This window comes from Pelobates fuscus, chromosome 3 (genome assembly GCF_036172605.1).
Source record: "Pelobates fuscus isolate aPelFus1 chromosome 3, aPelFus1.pri, whole genome shotgun sequence".
Classification (NCBI taxonomy): domain Eukaryota; kingdom Metazoa; phylum Chordata; class Amphibia; order Anura; family Pelobatidae; genus Pelobates; species Pelobates fuscus.
Genome location: NC_086319.1, coordinates 7,923,238 through 7,945,206, shown reverse-complemented (window position 1 = coordinate 7,945,206; position 21,969 = coordinate 7,923,238). Strand labels below are relative to the sequence as shown.

Below are 21,969 nucleotides of genomic sequence, written 5' to 3'. Positions count from 1 at the left end.
TTGGCAATATATCTCGTCTAATATTGAGATATGTAATATTCCATCAGTCCCCCGTACTATCCTTGCTTGGCAATATATCTTGTCTAATCTAGGATATTGAGATATGTTATATTTCATCAGTCCCCCGTACTATCCTTGCTTGGCAATATATCTCGTCTAATTCAGGAAACTGAGATATGTAATATTCCATCAGTCCCCCGTACTATCCTTGCTTGGCAATATATCTTGTCTAATCTAGGATATTGAGATATGTAATATTCCATCAGTCCCCCTTACTATCCTTGCTTGGCAATATATCTCGTCTAATTCAGGAAACTGAGATATGTAATATTGCATCAGTCCCCCGTACTATCCTTGCTTGGCAATATATCTTGTCTAATCTAGGATATTGAGATATGTAATATTCCATCAGTCCCCCTTACTATCCTTGCTTGGCAATATATCTCGTCTAATTCAGGAAACTGAGATATGTAATATTCCATCAGTCACCCGTACTATCCTTGCTTGGCAATATATCTTGTCTAATCTAGGATATTGAGATATGTAATATTCCATCAGTCCCCCTTACTATCTCTGCTTGGCAATATATCTTGTCTAATCTAGGATATTGAGATATGTAATATTCCATCAGTCCCCCGTACTATCCTTGCTTGGCAATATATCTTGTCTAATCTAGGATATTGAGATATGTAATATTCCATCAGTCCCCCGTACTATCCTTGCTTGGCAATATATCTTGTCTAATCTAGGATATTGAGATATGTAATATTCCATCAGTCCCCCTTACTATCCTTGCTTGGCAATATATCTCGTCTAATTCAGGAAACTGAGATATGTAATATTCCATCAGTCCCCGTACTATCCTTGCTTGCCAATATATCTTGTCTAATTCAGGATATTGAGATATGTAATATTCCATCAGTCCCCCATACTATCCTTGCTTGGCAATATATCTTGTCTAATTCAGGAAACTGAGATATGTAATATTCCATCAGTCCCCCGTACTATCCTTGCTTGGCAATATATCTCGTCTAATTTAGGATATTGAGATATGTAATATTCCATCAGTCCCCCTTACTATCCTTGCTTGGCAATATATCTCGTCTAATTCAGGAAACTGAGATATGTAATATTCCATCAGTCCCCCGTACTATCCTTGCTTGGCAATATATCTTGTCTAATCTAGGATATTGAGATATGTAATATTCCATCAGTCCCCCGTACTATCCTTGCTTGGCAATATATCTCGTCTAATATTGAGATATGTAATATTCCATCAGTCCCCCGTACTATCCTTGCTTGGCAATATATCTTGTCTAATCTAGGATATTGAGATATGTAATATTCCATCAGTCCCCCTTACTATCCTTGCTTGGCAATATATCTCGTCTAATTCAGGAAACTGAGATATGTAATATTCCATCAGTCCCCGTACTATCCTTGCTTGCCAATATATCTTGTCTAATTCAGGATATTGAGATATGTAATATTCCATCAGTCCCCCATACTATCCTTGCTTGGCAATATATCTTGTCTAATTCAGGAAACTGAGATATGTAATATTCCATCAGTCCCCCGTACTATCCTTGCTTGGCAATATATCTCGTCTAATTTAGGATATTGAGATATGTAATATTCCATCAGTCCCCCTTACTATCCTTGCTTGGCAATATATCTCGTCTAATTCAGGAAACTGAGATATGTAATATTCCATCAGTCCCCCGTACTATCCTTGCTTGGCAATATATCTTGTCTAATCTAGGATATTGAGATATGTAATATTCCATCAGTCCCCCGTACTATCCTTGCTTGGCAATATATCTCGTCTAATATTGAGATATGTAATATTCCATCAGTCCCCCGTACTATCCTTGCTTGGCAATATATCTTGTCTAATCTAGGATATTGAGATATGTAATATTCCATCAGTCCCCCGTACTATCCTTGCTTGGCAATATATCTCGTCTAATTCAGGAAACTGAGATATGTAATATTCCATCAGTCCCCCGTACTATCCTTGCTTGGCAATATATCTTGTCTAATTCAGGATATTGAGATATGTAATATTCCATCAGTCCCCCTTACTATCCTTGCTTGGCAATATATCTCGTCTAATATTGAGATATGTAATATTCCATCAGTCCCCCGTACTATCCTTGCTTGGCAATATATCTTGTCTAATCTAGGATATTGAGATATGTAATATTCCATCAGTCCCCCGTACTATCCTTGCTTGGCAATATATCTCGTCTAATATTGAGATATGTAATATTCCATCAGTCCCCCGTACTATCCTTGCTTGGCAATATATCTTGTCTAATCTAGGATATTGAGATATGTAATATTCCATCAGTCCCCCGTACTATCCTTGCTTGGCAATATATCTCGTCTAATATTGAGATATGTAATATTCCATCAGTCCCCCGTACTATCCTTGCTTGGCAATATATCTTGTCTAATCTAGGATATTGAGATATGTTATATTCCATCAGTCCCCCGTACTATCCTTGCTTGGCAATATATCTCGTCTAATTCAGGAAACTGAGATATGTAATATTGCATCAGTCCCCCGTACTATCCTTGCTTGGCAATATATCTTGTCTAATCTAGGATATTGAGATATGTAATATTCCATCAGTCCCCCTTACTATCCTTGCTTGGCAATATATCTCGTCTAATTCAGGAAACTGAGATATGTAATATTCCATCAGTCACCCGTACTATCCTTGCTTGGCAATATATCTTGTCTAATCTAGGATATTGAGATATGTAATATTCCATCAGTCCCCCTTACTATCTCTGCTTGGCAATATATCTTGTCTAATCTAGGATATTGAGATATGTAATATTCCATCAGTCCCCCGTACTATCCTTGCTTGGCAATATATCTTGTCTAATCTAGGATATTGAGATATGTAATATTCCATCAGTCCCCCGTACTATCCTTGCTTGGCAATATATCTTGTCTAATCTAGGATATTGAGATATGTAATATTCCATCAGTCCCCCTTACTATCCTTGCTTGGCAATATATCTCGTCTAATTCAGGAAACTGAGATATGTAATATTCCATCAGTCCCCGTACTATCCTTGCTTGCCAATATATCTTGTCTAATTCAGGATATTGAGATATGTAATATTCCATCAGTCCCCCATACTATCCTTGCTTGGCAATATATCTTGTCTAATTCAGGAAACTGAGATATGTAATATTCCATCAGTCCCCCGTACTATCCTTGCTTGGCAATATATCTCGTCTAATTTAGGATATTGAGATATGTAATATTCCATCAGTCCCCCTTACTATCCTTGCTTGGCAATATATCTCGTCTAATTCAGGAAACTGAGATATGTAATATTCCATCAGTCCCCCGTACTATCCTTGCTTGGCAATATATCTTATCTAATCTAGGATATTGAGATATGTAATATTCCATCAGTCCCCCGTACTATCCTTGCTTGGCAATATATCTCGTCTAATATTGAGATATGTAATATTCCATCAGTCCCCCGTACTATCCTTGCTTGGCAATATATCTTGTCTAATCTAGGATATTGAGATATGTAATATTCCATCAGTCCCCCGTACTATCCTTGCTTGGCAATATATCTCGTCTAATTCAGGAAACTGAGATATGTAATATTCCATCAGTCCCCCGTACTATCCTTGCTTGGCAATATATCTTGTCTAATTCAGGATATTGAGATATGTAATATTCCATCAGTCCCCCTTACTATCCTTGCTTGGCAATATATCTCGTCTAATATTGAGATATGTAATATTCCATCAGTCCCCCGTACTATCCTTGCTTGGCAATATATCTTGTCTAATCTAGGATATTGAGATATGTAATATTCCATCAGTCCCCCGTACTATCCTTGCTTGGCAATATATCTCGTCTAATCTAGGATATTGAGATATGTAATATTCCATCAGTCCCCCGTACTATCCTTGCTTGGCAATATATCTCGTCTAATATTGAGATATGTAATATTCCATCAGTCCCCCGTACTATCCTTGCTTGGCAATATATCTTGTCTAATCTAGGATATTGAGATATGTTATATTTCATCAGTCCCCCGTACTATCCTTGCTTGGCAATATATCTCGTCTAATTCAGGAAACTGAGATATGTAATATTCCATCAGTCCCCCGTACTATCCTTGCTTGGCAATATATCTTGTCTAATCTAGGATATTGAGATATGTAATATTCCATCAGTCCCCCTTACTATCCTTGCTTGGCAATATATCTCGTCTAATTCAGGAAACTGAGATATGTAATATTCCATCAGTCCCCCGTACTATCCTTGCTTGGCAATATATCTTGTCTAATCTAGGATATTGAGATATGTAATATTCCATCAGTCCCCCTTACTATCTCTGCTTGGCAATATATCTTGTCTAATCTAGGATATTGAGATATGTAATATTCCATCAGTCCCCCGTACTATCCTTGCTTGGCAATATATCTTGTCTAATCTAGGATATTGAGATATGTAATATTCCATCAGTCCCCCTTACTATCCTTGCTTGGCAATATATCTCGTCTAATTCAGGAAACTGAGATATGTAATATTCCATCAGTCCCCCGTACTATCCTTGCTTGGCAATATATCTTGTCTAATTCAGGATATTGAGATATGTAATATTCCATCAGTCCCCCGTACTATCCTTGCTTGGCAATATATCTTGTCTAATCTAGGATATTGAGATATGTAATATTCCATCAGTCCCCCTTACTATCCTTGCTTGGCAATATATCTCGTCTAATATTGAGATATGTAATATTCCATCAGTCCCCCTTACTATCCTTGCTTGGCAATATATCTCGTCTAATTCAGGAAACTGAGATATGTAATATTCCATCAGTCCCCCGTACTATCCTTGCTTGGCAATATATCTTGTCTAATTCAGGATATTGAGATATGTAATATTCCATCAGTCCCCCTTACTATCCTTGCTTGGCAATATATCTCGTCTAATATTGAGATATGTAATATTCCATCAGTCCCCCGTACTATCCTTGCTTGGCAATATATCTTGTCTAATCTAGGATATTGAGATATGTAATATTCCATCAGTCCCCCGTACTATCCTTTCTTGGCAATATATCTCGTCTAATTCAGGAAACTGAGATATGTAATATTCCATCAGTCCCCCGTACTATCCTTGCTTGGCAATATGTCTCGTCTAATTTAGGATATTGAGATATGTAATATTCCATCAGTCTCCCGTACTATCCTTGCTTGGCAATATATCTTGTCTAATCTAGGATATTGAGATATGTTATATTCCATCAGTCCCCCGTACTATCCTTGCTTGGCAATATATCTTGTCTAATCTAGGATATTGAGATATGTAATATTTCAGCACAAGTCAGCGACACCATCACGTTTTTTCTTTAGTGAAAGCAAAAAGCTTGATTGAATAAGATTTTTTTTTTTTTTACCGCTTTCTTTGTACTGTTTTTTAACCAGATATTTTCCAGAATCTCAATAACAATTTTAGTGCTTTCAAATTGCTATATTGTTTTTCATATTGAATGAATGTTTTAATATTTTTAGGGAAAGTAAAGGGAGCATTGTGCATATATCCCTACAATAGAAATGTTACAAATATTACAAAGTGATAATAGTGGGATTTTGGGGCCATTTTTACAGTTCTACACAATGTCTGATATCTAGAACTCCTTCATCTGCTCTATTACCAATATCCAATTATCGAGTTGTGGTTAATCTGTGATATTCCTGTATCACTGAGCCAGGACACACCAAGTGTGCTAGAGTATTAGATTTATTCAGGGAATGTGCCTGGCATAGTGAAGTACTAACTAGACAAACTCCAACAGCGCTGCTGTGATGTTACAGCCTCGGTTACTGTATTATATTTAAAGGAATATTCCTGGCACCATAACCACTAAAGTAGGGTGTAGTGGCTATGGTGCTTGGAGTGCCCTGGTGTCATTCCAGTGTAATTTGTCAAACATTTTAGAACATTTTGGTAACTTGCTTGGATCCTGCTGGGCATCCATATTCCCGGGAATCTCCTGCGAGAGAATACTGTTGGCTATACTTGGCTAAGCTGAACCGTGGAGTACCACGCTCGTTGGCTGAGAACGTCAGCTGGGCACTTTCAGACAATAAGTGCAGTCCTATATCAGTCATGTTTAGCTTCATAAAGAGATCTCACCGAGGAGGGCCCAATGCAGCGCAGTCGCCCAGGGGACCCACGAAAGTTGTCAAATTGTTCTAAAATAGCATGACATTTTACACAGAAATGGCGCCAGAGCACTCCTGGCACCATTACCACTGCTGTGGACTGTAGTGCTTATGGTGTGTTTGGTGTTCCTTTTTATTGTTATCCACAATGGATTTTAGTGTAGAAATCCTGCAAACAAATGGTTTGTCCTTCAAACAGGGATTCCAAAAAAATCCAGACGTCATAACTCATAGGCCACAGGGGAAAAGCAGGGGTGGGGGGGGGGGGGGGGGGGAGGGGGATGGTGGGGGTGGGGGAGGAGGGTCAGAAGCCTTTATCGTAGACTAATAATAGATTACCACACTGTTATTCAGTGGTAATCAACGCGCCTGCCTCAGCAAGGTGTCAAACCATTCAGATTACCCTCCGGTGACACCATAACCACTAAACTAAATTAAGAGGGTTTATTTAACCCATAAATCACCAGGTGACCTTATTCCTGATTCCACGTTGGTTTTATGGCTTGCTGTATGCAGTGCTGCCATTCATTTTGTGGGGCTCAGTCTGCCAGTGCTGGTTCATGATACCCATTATTAATACTATAAATCTGGATTATTATAGTGACCCTTCCCTCAGCAGGCAGTATGTTTAGCTCTCAAATAGAGACAAAGTTACACATAGTGCCCTGTTTCAGTCCAAGTACTGGGTGTTGAGGAAAGTAGGGGGTCCTTTCTTTTCCATTTGTATATATTTACAGCTGCGCCCGTTTTATGGCGGTGTGCCTTATTTTCACAGATGGTCAGTAAAATACTTTTCAGTGAAGTCTTACTTCGCTTGTCACCGTGCCATAACTCACAGCTAATGAGAGCCTACGCATGGCACTGCAGCATTATGGGTGAGCGTTGAGGCTCGTAGAATGAGTTCATTTTATTTTTACAGAGATCGAGGCCGGGCCTGAGGTGTAATAACAAATGGCTGAGGAACTTATTTAAGGACAATATATCATTATTCTTTTAATCATCATGTTTTGTTTCCTTTTTTCCCAGGATGATAGTTTGAGTTATTTCAGCCCAAACTGAGATGAACTATTTTGTTTGAACATCAGAGCTGCTTGTGTTTCTTAACCCATTGGGGAGAAAAAAAAAAAAAAAGAAAGAGTACTTTTTATAAAGGAGAAATTCTCAGAATGCTATTTTTTTTTCCCCCTGAAAGCGTTCCATGCTCACTGTGAACAGATAATGTAAAGTTAGTGCATTAATGTAGAGTACGGAATGGGGTAGCTGGGCGTTTTAAACACCTCTGGCAATATATATTAAATATACGTTTCCAACGCACTGTAATGGCTGGAGAGCTTCGGGAAATCGCGCAGGGCCAGGAGTGAACGTAATGGGTTTAATGCACAAGCAAGTTAATGGCATGTCATTGCTCCCCCATGAAATTGATACCAGACCTGCAATCTTAAGTACACAGAGTCTTTAATTTGCGCCGTGTCCTAAAGACTTCCGGAACATGTGCACTGTCATCCCTGCCTCCCTAATACGACCCCTGTATATCCAAGTTGCTCCTAAGGGGCACTTGCCTTTAAATTTAGGGAGACCGTAATTACTGCTGCGGTACATAGTGATGGTGGTCCGCTGCATCATAGTTATTATTAGTTAAACAATTAAAACAAGTTTTCAGAGTTTAAGGACAGAGGCTTTCTAAGACTGATCTATATTGTTCTTTTTACATGTATTGATATTCTTTTGCCAAGATTAGACATCACTGCTACATGGAGTGTATATACTGTGCAGTGACCGTATTAAACCTATCTGGAACCTGTATAAACGGTCCCAAATCTCAGCCTTTTTATAATGTGCTGTGAAGGAGGACAAGATTTTACATACGATATTGAAGTAAGGGGAATGATTCATATTTCTCTGATTCATTCCAGTTTAACAAAAGACAACTAATTAAGGATTATTACATGAGTAAATTCTTTAATCTTCCCTGGTGGTCCCTCTCTGTGCTGCTTTTATTGGTATAATAGAGACATATAAAGCAGCGCGCCACCCGCGTGTAGTTACTGAGCCAGAATTTACAGTGTGCTGTATTTCACTTTTTCTGCTGACAATACTCATTCTTCTTAATACACTCCATACAAGCAGGAGACATATTAATTAGTTCTTAGTTACAGACTGGGTTTCTCTATCGGTGATCAGACATGTTTTGCAGTGTATAAACCATTCTCATCATATCTAAGTTTGCTAAATTCTGGTCACCTAAACAGATAGCAGGATCTGCATATCTGAAAAGCTCTGAAAGTATGAAAAACTGGGCAGAGTGATCTTTATAATGAGAAAATTTAAGAAGTGGAGCAGACTCCATGGAAACCAGGGATGTTGCTACAGTTTACATTACACATGTTCTCATCACTCTTTGTAAATAGGGTGCAATGACAACATGGGTGTTATAACTTAACCACGGAATCGGCCGTTGCATGTAAACTGGGATGTCTGTAGAGATCATACCATCCTCATTGTCCCAAAGTGGTAACTGTACCAACACTTTCCATTTCTATTACAATTCATAGTCTAATCTTAGTCCAGTCCCTATGGGTAGCTTACTGTTTGATGGCCTCTTACGCGTGTCTATTGCACTATTTGCCCATCAAATCATTGTGCACTTTCCTTAAAACAGACACTTTAAAGGAACACTATGGTCACCTAAACAACTTTAACTTAATGAAGAAGTTTTGGTGTATAGATCCTGCCTCTACAGTCTCACTACTCAATTCTCTGCCATTTAGGAGTTAAATCACTTTGTTTATGTAGCCCTCCTCTGCGTCCACCCCCCTCCCCCACCCCCTGCATGTGACTTGCACAGACTTCCTGAACACTTCCTGTAAACAGAGATCTAATGTTTACACTTCCTTCACTGCAAATTCTATTCTCCTGCTCTGTTAATAGCTTGCTAGAGCCTGCAAGATCCTTCTGTATGTAACTAAAGTTCAATTTACAGCCTACAGATCCTGATCCACTTAATCATGATTACACGGGTAGCCCTTGGGAAAGTTTCTATCTGTACCCAGTAGATAAGCATGTGTTTATCTGTTTTCCTGAAATTTGTACAGCCAGGAAAAAAATGTAAAGGCACACAATATTAGGCGATTTGTATTAAGAATGGCTCCCTTTTGTTTACATGCAGGATAAAGCTTCACTGGAAAGTTTATCTCAGCTAGGAGTGAAACATAACGATGATGGCAAATATAGCCATTCTATGATGGATTTCAACCTAAGTGGGGACTCAGATGGTAAGTAAACTGTCTGCCTTTTCCAAACTATCCCCATGTACACAATATAGATGTTTACAGAGCAAGGGATTCCATGTGTAAAAAATATACACCTTTACAGACTGAACGTGTTTACAGAGAGAGGGATTCCCTGTGTAAACAATATACACCTTTACAGAGAGAGGGATTCCCTGTGTAAACAATATACACCTTTACAGAGAGAGGGATTCCCTGTGTAAACAATATACACCTTTACAGACTAAGCACGTCTCCAGAGAGAGGGATTCCCTGTGTAAACAAGAAACACATTTACAGACTGAGCACGTCTCCAGAGAGAGTGATTCCCTGTGTAAACAATATACACATTTACAGACTGAGCACGTCTACAGAGAGAGGGATTCCCTGTGTAAACAATAAACACATTTACAGACTGAGCACGTCTCCAGAGAGAGGGATTCCCTGTGTAAACAATAAACACATTTACAGACTGAGCACGTCTCCAGAGAGAGGGATTCCCTGGGTAAACAATATACACATTTACAGACTGAGCACGTCTCCAGAGAGAGGGATTCCCTGTGTAAACAATAAACACATTTACAGACTGAGCACGTCTCCAGAGAGAGGGATTCCCTGTGTAAACAATAAACACATTTACAGACTGAGCACTTCTCCAGAGAGAGGGATTCCCTGGGTAAACAATATACACATTTACAGACTGAGCACGTCTCCAGAGAGAGGGATTCCCTGTGCAAACAATATACACCTTTACAAACAGAACGTGTCTACAGAGAGGGATTCCTTGTGTAAACAATATACACCTTTACAGACTGAGCATGTCTCCAGAGAGAGTGATTCCCTGTGTAAACAATATACACTTTTACAGACTGAGCATGTCTCCAGAGAGAGAGATTCCCTGTGTAAACAATATACACCTTAACAAAGTGAGCATGTCTCCAGAGAGAGGGATTCCCTGTGTAAACAATATACACCTTTACAGACTGAGCACGTCTCCAGCAAGAGGGATTCCCTGTGTAAACAATATACACCTTTACAGACTGAGCACGTCTCAAGCGAGAAGGATTCCCTGTGTAAACAATATACACCTTTACAGACTGAGCATGTCTCCAGAGAGAGGGATTCCCTGTGTAAACAATATACACCTTTACAGACTGAGCACGTCTCCAGAGATAGGGATTCCCTGTGTAAACAATATACACCTTTACAAAGTGAGCACGTCTCCAGAGAGAGGGATTCCCCGTGTAAACAATATAGACATTTACAGAGTGAGCACGTCTCCAGAGAGGAATTCCCTATGTAAACAATATACACCTTTACAGACTGAGCACGTCTCCAGAGAGAGAGATTCCCTGTGTAAACAATTTACACATTTACAGACTGAGCACGTCTCCAGAGAGGAATTCCCTGTGTAAACAACATACACCTTTACAGACTGAGCACGTCTCCAGAGAGAGGGATTCCCTGTGTAAACAATATACTCATTTACAGAGTGAGCACGTCTCCAGAGAGGGATTCCCTGTTTAAACAATATACACCTTTACAGACTGAGCACGTCTCCAGAGATAGGAATTCACCGTGTAAACAATATAAACCTTTACAGACTGAGCACGTCTCCAGAGAGAGTGAGCACGTCTCTCTCAGACAGAGTGAGCACGTCTCCCGAGAGAGGGATTCCCTGTGTACACAATATACACCTTTACAGACTGAGCACGTCTCCAGAGAGAGGGATTCCCTGTGTAAACAATATACACCTTTACAAAGTGAGCACGTCTCCAGAGAGAGGGATTCCCCGTGTAAACAATATACACATTTACAGAGTGAGCACGTCTCCAGAGAGGAATTCCCTATGTAAACAATATACACCTTTACAGAGTGAGCACATCTCCAGAGAGAGGGATTCCCTGTGTAAACAATATACACCTTTACAGACTGAGCACGTCTCCAGCGAGAGGGATTCCCTGTTTAAACAATATACACCTTTACAGACTGAGCACGTCTCCAGAGAGAGGGATTCCCTGTGTAAACAATATACACCTTTACAGACTGAGCACGTCTCCAGAGAGAGGGATTCCCTGTGTAAACAATATACACCTTTACAGACTGAGCACGTCTCCAGAGAGAGGGATTCCCTGTGTAAACAATTTACACATTTACAGACTGAGCACGTCTCCAGAGAGGAATTCCCTGTGTAAACAACATACACCTTTACAGACTGAGCACGTCTCCAGAGAGAGGGATTCCCTGTGTAAACAATATACACATTTACAGAGTGAGCACGTCTCCCGAGAGAGGGATTCCCTGTGTACACATTATACACCTTTACAGACTGAGCACGTCTCCAGAGAGAGGGATTCCCCGTGTAAACAATATACTCATTTACAGAGTGAGCACGTCTCCAGAGAGGAATTCCCTATGTCAGGGGTAGGCAACCTTCGCGCTCTACAGATGTTTTGGACTACATCTCCCATAATGCTTTTACAGCCATATTGCTGGCAAAGCATCAAGGGAGATGTAGTCCACAACATCTGTAGAGCCGAAGGTTGCCTACCCCTGCCCTATGTAAACAATATACACCTTTACAGAGTGAGCACATCTCCAGAGAGAGGAATTCCCTATGTAAACAATATACACCTTTACAGACTGAGCACGTCTCCAGCAAGAGGGATTCCTTGTTTAAACAATATACACCTTTACAGACTGAGCACGTCTCCAGAGAGAGGGATTCCCTGTGTAAACAATTTACACATTTACAGACTGAGCACGTCTCCCGAGAGAGGGATTCCCTGTGTAAACAATGTGCACCTTTACAGACTGAGCACGTCTCCAGAGAAAGGGATTCCCTGTGTAAACAATGTGCACCTTTACAGACTGAGCACGTCTCCAGAGAGAGGGATTCCCTGGGTAAACAATGTGCACCTTTACAGACTGAGCACGTCTCCAGAGAAAGGGATTCCCTGTGTAAACAATATACAACTTTACAGACTGAGCACGTCTCCAGAGAAAGGGATTCCCTGGGTAAACAATATACACCTTTACAGACTGAACACGTCTCCCGAGAGAGGGATTCCCTGTGTAAACAATGTGCACCTTTACAGACTGAGCACGTCTCCAGAGAAAGGGATTCCCTGTGTAAACAATGTGCACCGTTACAGACTGAGCACGTCTCCAGAGAGAGGGATTCCCTGGGTAAACAATGTGCACCTTTACAGACTGAGCACGTCTCCAGAGAAAGGGATTCCCTGTGTAAACAATATACACATTTACAGACTGAGCACATCTCCAGAGAAAGGGATTCACTGTGTAAACAATAAACACATTTACAGACTGAGCACGTCTCCAGAGAGGGATTCCCTGTGTAAACAATATACACCTTTGCAGGCTGAGCATGTCTCCAGAGAGAGGGATTCCCTGTGTAAACAATATACACCTTTAGAGACTGAGCACGTCTCCAGAGAGAGGCATTCCCTGTGTAAACAATATACACCTTTACAGACTGAACACGTCTCCCGAGAGAGGGATTCCCTGTGTAAACAATATACACCTTTACAAAGTGAGCACGTCTCCAGAGAGAAGGATTCCCTGGGTAAACAATATACACCTTTACAGACTGAGCACATCTCCAGAGAAAGGGATTCCCTGTGTAAACAATATACACCTTTACAGACTGAACACGTCTCCAGAGAGAGGGATTCCCTGTGTAAACAATATACACCTTTATAGAGTGAGCACGTCTCCAGAGAGAGGGATTCTTGTGTAATAGAGCATACTTTTCAACCAAATTGTTCAACCGAATTTTATTTGGCTGAACCATTTTTTCATAAAGATTCTGGACCCCCGAGACTCGTTCATTTGACAGTTCGGCTCATCCAAATTATAGTGTGCTGTAATATGTATTGATAATAATTACAATATAAATAGTATGCATTTATTTGGCTGTACACTGATGGATGCATGAAGAGTGATAAAACGTAAACAATAGAGGAAAAATAGGCGAAGCAGTAAAATATTATATTTAATATATTATATAAAATATATTATAATATATGAGTTTTTATTTTTTCCCTTTATTAGTCCCTTATCCCACTTCTCCCCACAAACTATCATCTCTTTTTTTTTTTTTTTGGTGCAATTGGCAGAACTCCAAAGCAAACAAACATGCTTGCCCTCGTTATATACGATGCATTATGTGTACTCTGTGGGTTACATATGCTGTGTTATATATACTTTGTATTATATATATATATGCTGTATTATACATACGCTGTGTTGTATATACTTTGTATTATATATATATATATATGCTGTGTTATACGGACGCTGAGTTATACGGACGCTGTGTTGTATATACTTTGTATTATATATATATATGCTGTGTTATACGGACGCTGTGATATACATACGCTGTGTTGTATATACTTTGTATTATATATATATGCTGTGTTATACGGATGCTGTGTTATACGGACGCTGTGTTGTATATACTTTGTATTATATATATATATGCTGTGTTATACGGACGCTGTGATATACATAAGCTGTGTTGTATATACTTTGTATTATATATATGCTGTGTTATACGGACTCTGTTATACAGATGCTGTGTTGTATATGCGCTCTATTATACATACTCTGTGTTATACATAGGCTGTATTATATATGCGCTGGAAGTACACTCATAAAACAGATACTTTTTTCACTCGCTTGACAAAATGTTTGTTTATTCACAACAGGAAGTGCAGGAGTTTCTGAATCCAGAATATATCGTGAGTCTCGAGGCCGTGGAACAAGTGAACCGCATATCAAGCGCCCTATGAATGCCTTCATGGTGTGGGCCAAAGATGAGCGCAGGAAGATTCTGCAGGCTTTCCCAGATATGCATAACTCAAATATCAGCAAAATACTAGGTACGGGCACCGATCGTTCTCTTATTTATCTTACCAGTGCAAACTCTGCAGCCTCCATCCTGGTTGAGTCAGCATTGTGCATGATTTCAGTTTGCTTTCCGTTTTTACCTTTGCTGATGAATTCTGCTTAAAACAGACACTTGAGTTGGGCTGACATTTGCATGGTCTCTGGAGAGCCCCGCTGACATTTTAAGAGCTTCCAAGCATTTTACAATACTCCAGGATCTGGTTTTAATCAGTCCCTTCCATGAAATTGTTAACATAAGAAATCGCCTCTTACTGCTTGGCCCTCGATCAGGAGTATACGCACATCTTTCTTTCATTAAATGCACAGTAGTTCGAATATAAAAAAAAAAAGTGAAAATCTGTTACTGATCACACAGGAGTGACAGGCAGTGCGCTTGGCGTGGTGTGTGCTTTCATCTCTTACCAAATTCAGAAAAAAATAAGCAAACAAAGGCTATTTAACCCTTAAGTGCGTGAAGATGGAGCTCAGCAGTTTAGAAGATGCCCCCAAACACCCCTCGTGTGCTTCCATGAATTCCCATGAGATTCCTGCAGACAAGACTTAATTTTGTTGTCTCGTCCTGCACTGCTGCAGTTGTTTCAAATTAGTGTTAACACATTTTGCAGATGGACTCCCAGTGCAGATTGTCATATGATGCTTAAATCAATTATCTTACGTTTTTATCGCATTCATCATTATCAGCGATGCATATGCTCACTACAGCTATATAAATGTTTTATATTGCTATATTATTATTATTATTATTATTGCCATTTATATAGCGCCAACAGATTCCGTAGCGCTTTACAATATCAGGCAGACCTAGGGCAGCTGCTTTACTGAATCAGTCTTTGTAATCATGCAAACGTTGGGGAAGGAAGGTCATTTTTGTATCCTTCATGTAGTAACACATAATCTCTTGTCTCTCTTAATTTCTGCATGTTAAAGGGACACTATAGTCACCTGAACAACTTTAGCTTAATGAAGCAGTTTTGGTGTATAGAACATGCTCCTGCAGCCTCACTGCTAAATCCTCTGCCATTTAGGAGTTAAATCCCTTTGTTTATGAACCCTAGTCACACCTCCCTGCATGTGACCTGCACAGCCTTCCATAAACACTTACTGTAAAGAGAGCCCTATTTAGGCTTTCTTTATTGCAAGTTCTGTTTAATTAAGATTTTCTTATCCCCTGCTATGTTAATAGCTTGCTAGACCCTGCAAGAGCCTCCTGTATGTGATTAAAGTTCAATTTAGAGATTGAGATACAATTATTTAAGGTAAATGACATCTGTTTGAAAGTGAAACCAGTTTTACCCATAGCTCTGTCAATCATAGCCAGGGAAGGTGTGGCTAGGACTGCATAAACAGAAACAAAGTGATTTAACTCCTAAATGACAGTGAATTGAGCAGTGAAATTGCAGGGGAATGATCTATACACTAAAACTGCTTTATTTAGCTAAAGTAATTTAGGTGACTATAGTGTTCCTTTAAAGGTCCCCATATGCTAATTTTAAAGCATTTCAGAATACGTTGGCTCTATGTAAATGCTAATAATAAAAATAAGATTAACACTTATCCACCGTTAGAATACACCATGAAGTTTTACATTATGAAGTGGCTGAAGGAAGCTGTGATTTCATTTAGAATCCTGTAACATTTCCTCACCTTTCTCCAGACACTTTCTTTTGTGCTCCAGCCCTCCGGTGGGATAAGCAACTCACCGGTTTGTGGTCAGCAGTGAATTTCATTATCTGGAGGTTTGGCAAAGCAGACATACACATTGCTTGCAAACAGATCAATTAGCAAGCTCTGTCCCCATGGTGCCATTTTCTCAGCTCTTGTTGTAACAAGACCACCTTTCATTCTCTTGCTAGGTTCCCGTTGGAAAGCCATGACGAATCTGGAAAAACAGCCGTACTACGAGGAACAAGCTCGGCTCAGCAAGCAGCACCTGGAGAAATATCCCGACTATAAGTACAAGCCCAGACCGAAACGCACCTGCCTCGTGGACGGCAAGAAACTGCGCATTGGGGAATACAAAGCGATTATGAGGAGCAGGCGGCAGGAGATGCGGCAATATTTCAATGTTGGGTGAGTTTCACTCTCCAAATCTGTAATCTGTTATTGGGCTAGCAGATTTTTTTAATGACAAGCTTTCGGGTAATCCTCCCATTCTCAAGTCTAAAGCATTTCAAGGGGAGAATTTAAAGTGAATTTTTCCAGTTTGGGATTTTTTTACTTTGAATTGTCACTTTAGTGCAGGGGTCCTCAAACTTTTTAAACAGGGGGCCAGTTCACTGTCACTCAGACACTGTTGGGGGCCGCACTATAGTTTGAAAAAAAATTGAACGAATTCCTATACATACTGAAACAGACACATAGACATATACAGACACATACTAACATACATAGAAACACTAGAGACACACACGCATAAGGACATACATACACACACATACATACATACTGACAGGCACACATACTGACAGGCATATACATACTGACATACAGACATGCAAACACATTCATACTGACAAACATACATACACACACACAGAAATACATGCTGACATACATACACAGAGACATACATACTGACAAGCATATATACATACTGAAATACATACACAGAGGCATACATAATGACAGACAGACATACATGCATACATACTGACTGACATACATGCATACATACTGACAGACATGCATACATACTGACAGACATACATACATACATACTGACATACATACATACATACATACTGACAGACATGCATACATACTGACAGACATACATACATACATACTGACATACATACATACATACATACATACTGACAGACATACATACATACATACATACTGACTGACATACATGCATACATACTGACAGACATGCATACATACTGACATACATACATACATACATACTGACATACATACATACATACTGACTGACATACATGCATACATACTGACAGACATGCATACATACTGACAGACATACATACATACATACTGACATACATACATACATACTGACAGACATGCATACATACTGACAGACATACATACATACATACTGACATACATACATACATACTGACAGACATACATACATACATACTGACAGACATACATACATACATACTGACAGACATACATACATACATACTGACAGACATACATACATACTGACAGACATACATACTTACATGCATACTGACATTCATACACATACATACAGCCTGACATACAGACATATACATACTGACATACATACATGCACACTGACAGACATACATACTGACAAACACACATGCATACATACATACTGACTGGCATACATACTTGCATACATACTGACATACATACACATACATACAGCCTGACATACAGACATATACATACTGACATACATACACACACACACACACACACACACACAGACATACATACTGACATACATACATACGCACACATATAGCAAATTTTTCGTACTTTTTTTTTTTTTTCAGGAGGGTTGCTGTGGCTGATGGGAGTCGGCATGGCTCTCACGTTCTCGCGGCCTGTCTCTCTCCCCTCCCGTGTGGAGGGAGCTTGGAGGAAGTGACCGGCCGTCACTTCCTCCCAGCACTACTTGCGGCTGCAATTTTTTAAAGTGGCCCGGTCACGCTATTGCACGGCCGCGGCGCTGACTGGGCCCCTAAAGACATAAGGCTCATCAGATGGCCCCAAATGCTGGGTTCAGGACCCTGGCGGGCCGTAGTTTGAGGGCTTTAGTGAATAACTCTGTAAATGCTTTGGACTTGAGAAAGAGAAGATCTCCAGAAAGTTTTGTCCTTCCAATATGTGACGAAAGTAACCTCGTCACTGGCTTTTGGAGGGGCCTGCTGGCCAGCCTCTTACCTCAGGACTATGGCCTGCTGGCCAGCCTCTTACCTCAGGACTTACCTTGCCCAATGCACTTTAAAAGGCTCTGTTTATGTGAAGTACGTACTTTTGTACTCAAGACAGACCATTAGCCCTAATTCTCTGGAACTGTTTTGGGCATGGGACCATGTGCACGGTGGGTCAAAAATAAGACTTCCAGGAAATTCCTGAACCCCTGAACTGATCTGGGTGATTTTTGGATATGTTGGTCACCCAGATCAGGGCTATCAGGGGATGTAACATTTGTTTTATGTATTTTTAGGGTACTTTTGGGGTGTTTTTTAAAAAAAGTGTTTTTTTTTCTGTGCTTGGAGATAATTGGATTAGAATTAGTACAGTTACGGGTCCAATTATCTCCCAAGCAGAGGGGAGGGATCGTGTTCCATGTGTGGGAGTGTCATGCATTTTAACTCTGTTGTTATTGGTTTACAAGTTTGTGTCACAGTCCCCAGCAAGGTCCATGTGGGTGTCACCCTTGCATGGGGACTTGCATAAAAGGCCAGCTGTGGCTTCCATTAAATAGAATGCTTTACTCCTTCATGAAGTCTTGACTCATGTTTGGGGGATTGGAGAACTACAAACACTCAGGGGATTGCTATATCACAATACTCCCCTGAGTATAATCACTAGCTCTTGTAAGAGCTGTTCCAGCTACGATCTCTGGACTAGGAGAGGTCTACCCACTGGAAGCTGGATCCTGGTCCTGCGTCCAGGGTGGGTGGAGGACGGCGAGACCCCAACCAAGCTTTGGCGGTTCATGGGGTTTACAGTGGTTATGGTGTTCCAGTGCAGTGCTTATGGTACTCACAAGTACTAGGAAGCAGCGATTGACGGAGGTACCCGGTCGGGGTGCCAGGCAGTCCGTCACACAATATATGTAAAATACATTTGTGTGCGTGTGCTTGAATTCTTTGTTTGCTGAGGACGTGGTAAACTCTCATTTTGTCTTTTCCTGGTTTGAGAGTATGAAGAAGCTTTCATATATTATATGTTAATATATATATATATATATATATATATATATATATATATATTTTATAAGAAATGAAACCTATTGCTATTTTGTTTTCCCTTCCAGACGTAACATGTATTTATTTTGTTTTGTTTTTCTATACATCTTCTAGACAACAGGCACAGATCCCAATCTCCACAGCTGGCGTGGTCTACCCTGGAGCCATATCCATGGTAGGAATGTCCTCTCCGCACCTTCCCTCCGAGCATTCGAGCGTGTCCAGCAGCCCAGAGCCCGGTATGCCGGTTATCCAAAGTTCATACGGCATGAAAGGAGAGGAGACGCACATCAAGGAGGAAATGCAAAGTGATGACATTAATGGAGAAATGTATGATGAGTTTGATGAAGAAGATGACCCTGATGTGGACTATGGCAGTGACAGTGAACATCACAGCACAGAGAAAGCAAACTGATACGGGCAGACCTTGTGAACTTAGCGGACTTAATAAGCCCAGCCTGGCTCCCCCGTACCGGTGGCAGACATCCCTCCCTTCTCATACACTGACTGTTACTGTTATTACAACGAGTCGAGGAATACACTTCAGCCGGCATCAAATGGCTTCACACAGACCCTATTCTCCACCAAAAGAATTAAATAAGCTATGGGTAATGCCAATGCCAGTGATTCAGCTGCTAATTCACAGCACTGAAGTCTTACCCTTCAACTTTTTTTTTTCTTTTCGTAAAAAAAAAAAACAAAAACAAAAAAAAAACTTTATGGCTGTTTGTTATACGATGTTCTAGAAAATCTCACTCAGGTACACAGTGCCAACAAGTGGCTTGTGAATGTGTTTTGTTGTTCTGTGCTACGGTTTTAAGAGGAATAAGGATTTTTTGGTTAAAAAAACAAAACTGACAAATATTTTCTCTTTGCTGCCCCCTTCTTTACTTTCCTCTGCGTTGTGAGGTGAGCCGGGGACACTCTCCCCCTGATCATTGTTTTCTCTCATCGATTGCATCCCACCGCATCTCTTAGCAAGTGCCAAATTTGTACTGACATATCGATTAGTTCATGTTTGTATTTCTTTTCTGGCCTGTCTTACGTTAGGATATGTATGTCTTAGACAATCTCTTAAGGAACTGTAAACCAGCAGCGTGGACGCTGAGCAGCTTTTTTAAGGAAACTGTAGGTGCCGTTCTCAGGTGAAGATGAGAAACAAGGAGTGAGCCCATGGCTTTCTGCGCATTATGCGTTTTACGGTACTAATAATAAGTTGGTCCATGCTAAATAGAAGCATATTTTGGGATGAAATCCCACATCCTTTATTGTGGCCAGCCTATAAAAAATCTTTGATTCCCTGGGTTTTTTTGCACTTCAAATCTACACAAAACGAGTAATGATTTAAAGCACCAGGTGTAAATTGTGTTTTGAAAAAACAATTCTTTAGAATGTTAAAGAGCTTTTATTCCTATGACTTCATGGAAACAATGTGATTTTTTTTTTTTTTTTTTTGGCCAACATGGTCAAGAGTTTAACTTGTTTGTGTGTCATTGTAATTATTTTACAAAATAGTGATTGGTGTACCCGAATCCACACCTCCAAAACATGCAAAAAGGAAGCATGTAACTCCTTACATGTAGCGACAAAATATCACTTCCTTTTTCTTAATGGCATTCTACCTGTCTAATGCTTGGCAAGTATTTTAAGTAACTTTTAAAAGACTTTTAATTAGGAAACACACAGATCTTGCTTCTAACCTCTGAACACGATAACACATGGGAGGAATTTATTGATGATTTATAAATAGATTTTTATAAATATATATATATATATATATATATATATGTATGTGTGTCTAAATATATAGAGATATATACATACACACACATATACACAGATTTTCAGGCTTTGTTCAATTAGGCTTTAGTCAATTTAGGACTAATGGACGTTCGTTTTCAGCCCAGTACGGCAGCCAAATGCATGTAATCTATTCCTTACACAAGGACTCATTAGTCAATGCTTGTCAGATATCATATAATAAAGGCTGTGAAGGACAAAGCTCTGTTACAGCTCTGTGTGGTCAGGCCCTGCAGTATGTCACTTCTAATAGATTTGAAAAAATTGCTGCTTCAAAAGAGTTGGACATGACAGAGTCTACAATAGATTTGTCAGCTCCTAAAAGAATATGAACGTGTGTTTTTTTTTTGTTTTGTTTTTTAATTTGGCTTAAATGCTTTTATAGCGTCCTTCATTCAACGAACCGTATCTGACTGCTGATAGAAGGAACTAAATGAATGCAAATACATTGTAAAGTATTAGAAATGACTACGAGGTAAAGCTTGGGACGTGCGATACATTCTCCTCGTAACTTCTCTTGTAAGGGTGAAGATAATTGATTTGCTCTGGGTTTTGCTTTGAGGAGTCGATGCTCCCCTTGCACGTCAGTTCGAGTTTTCTGTTTCTTTGTATCTGATGACTGTATTTTTCAGTTTAACTGCCTCCTCTTGTTAGTGCTGTTATAATTTCTCTAATATTAATATAAACAGTCAGCTGTTCCCAGATCAGTAACTTATGTATAATTTATTTTCTCTGGGTTTCTTTCCTACTAATTTTATTATATTATGGTTTTGAAGTGCAGGCTGCTTAGATATTAAGATAGAAAATATACAATTTATATGTCCT

At 39.8% G+C, this 21,969-nt stretch overlaps 1 protein-coding gene across 2 annotated transcripts in view; it reads left to right on the top strand.

Moving 5' to 3' along the window:
- SOX5 (SRY-box transcription factor 5) overlaps window positions 1-21,064 on the top strand; it is a 264,806-nt gene extending 243,742 nt beyond the window's left edge. For both annotated transcript variants that reach the window (XM_063446673.1, XM_063446674.1), the window contains 4 exons: window positions 9,388-9,493; window positions 14,221-14,394; window positions 16,276-16,492; window positions 19,459-21,064. In XM_063446673.1, coding sequence (XP_063302743.1) covers window positions 9,388-9,493; window positions 14,221-14,394; window positions 16,276-16,492; window positions 19,459-19,759 — 798 coding nt within the window. In that variant the 3' untranslated portion in view covers window positions 19,760-21,064. The remainder of the gene's footprint in view (window positions 1-9,387; window positions 9,494-14,220; window positions 14,395-16,275; window positions 16,493-19,458) is intronic.
- Window positions 21,065-21,969: the final 905 nt, after the last annotated feature.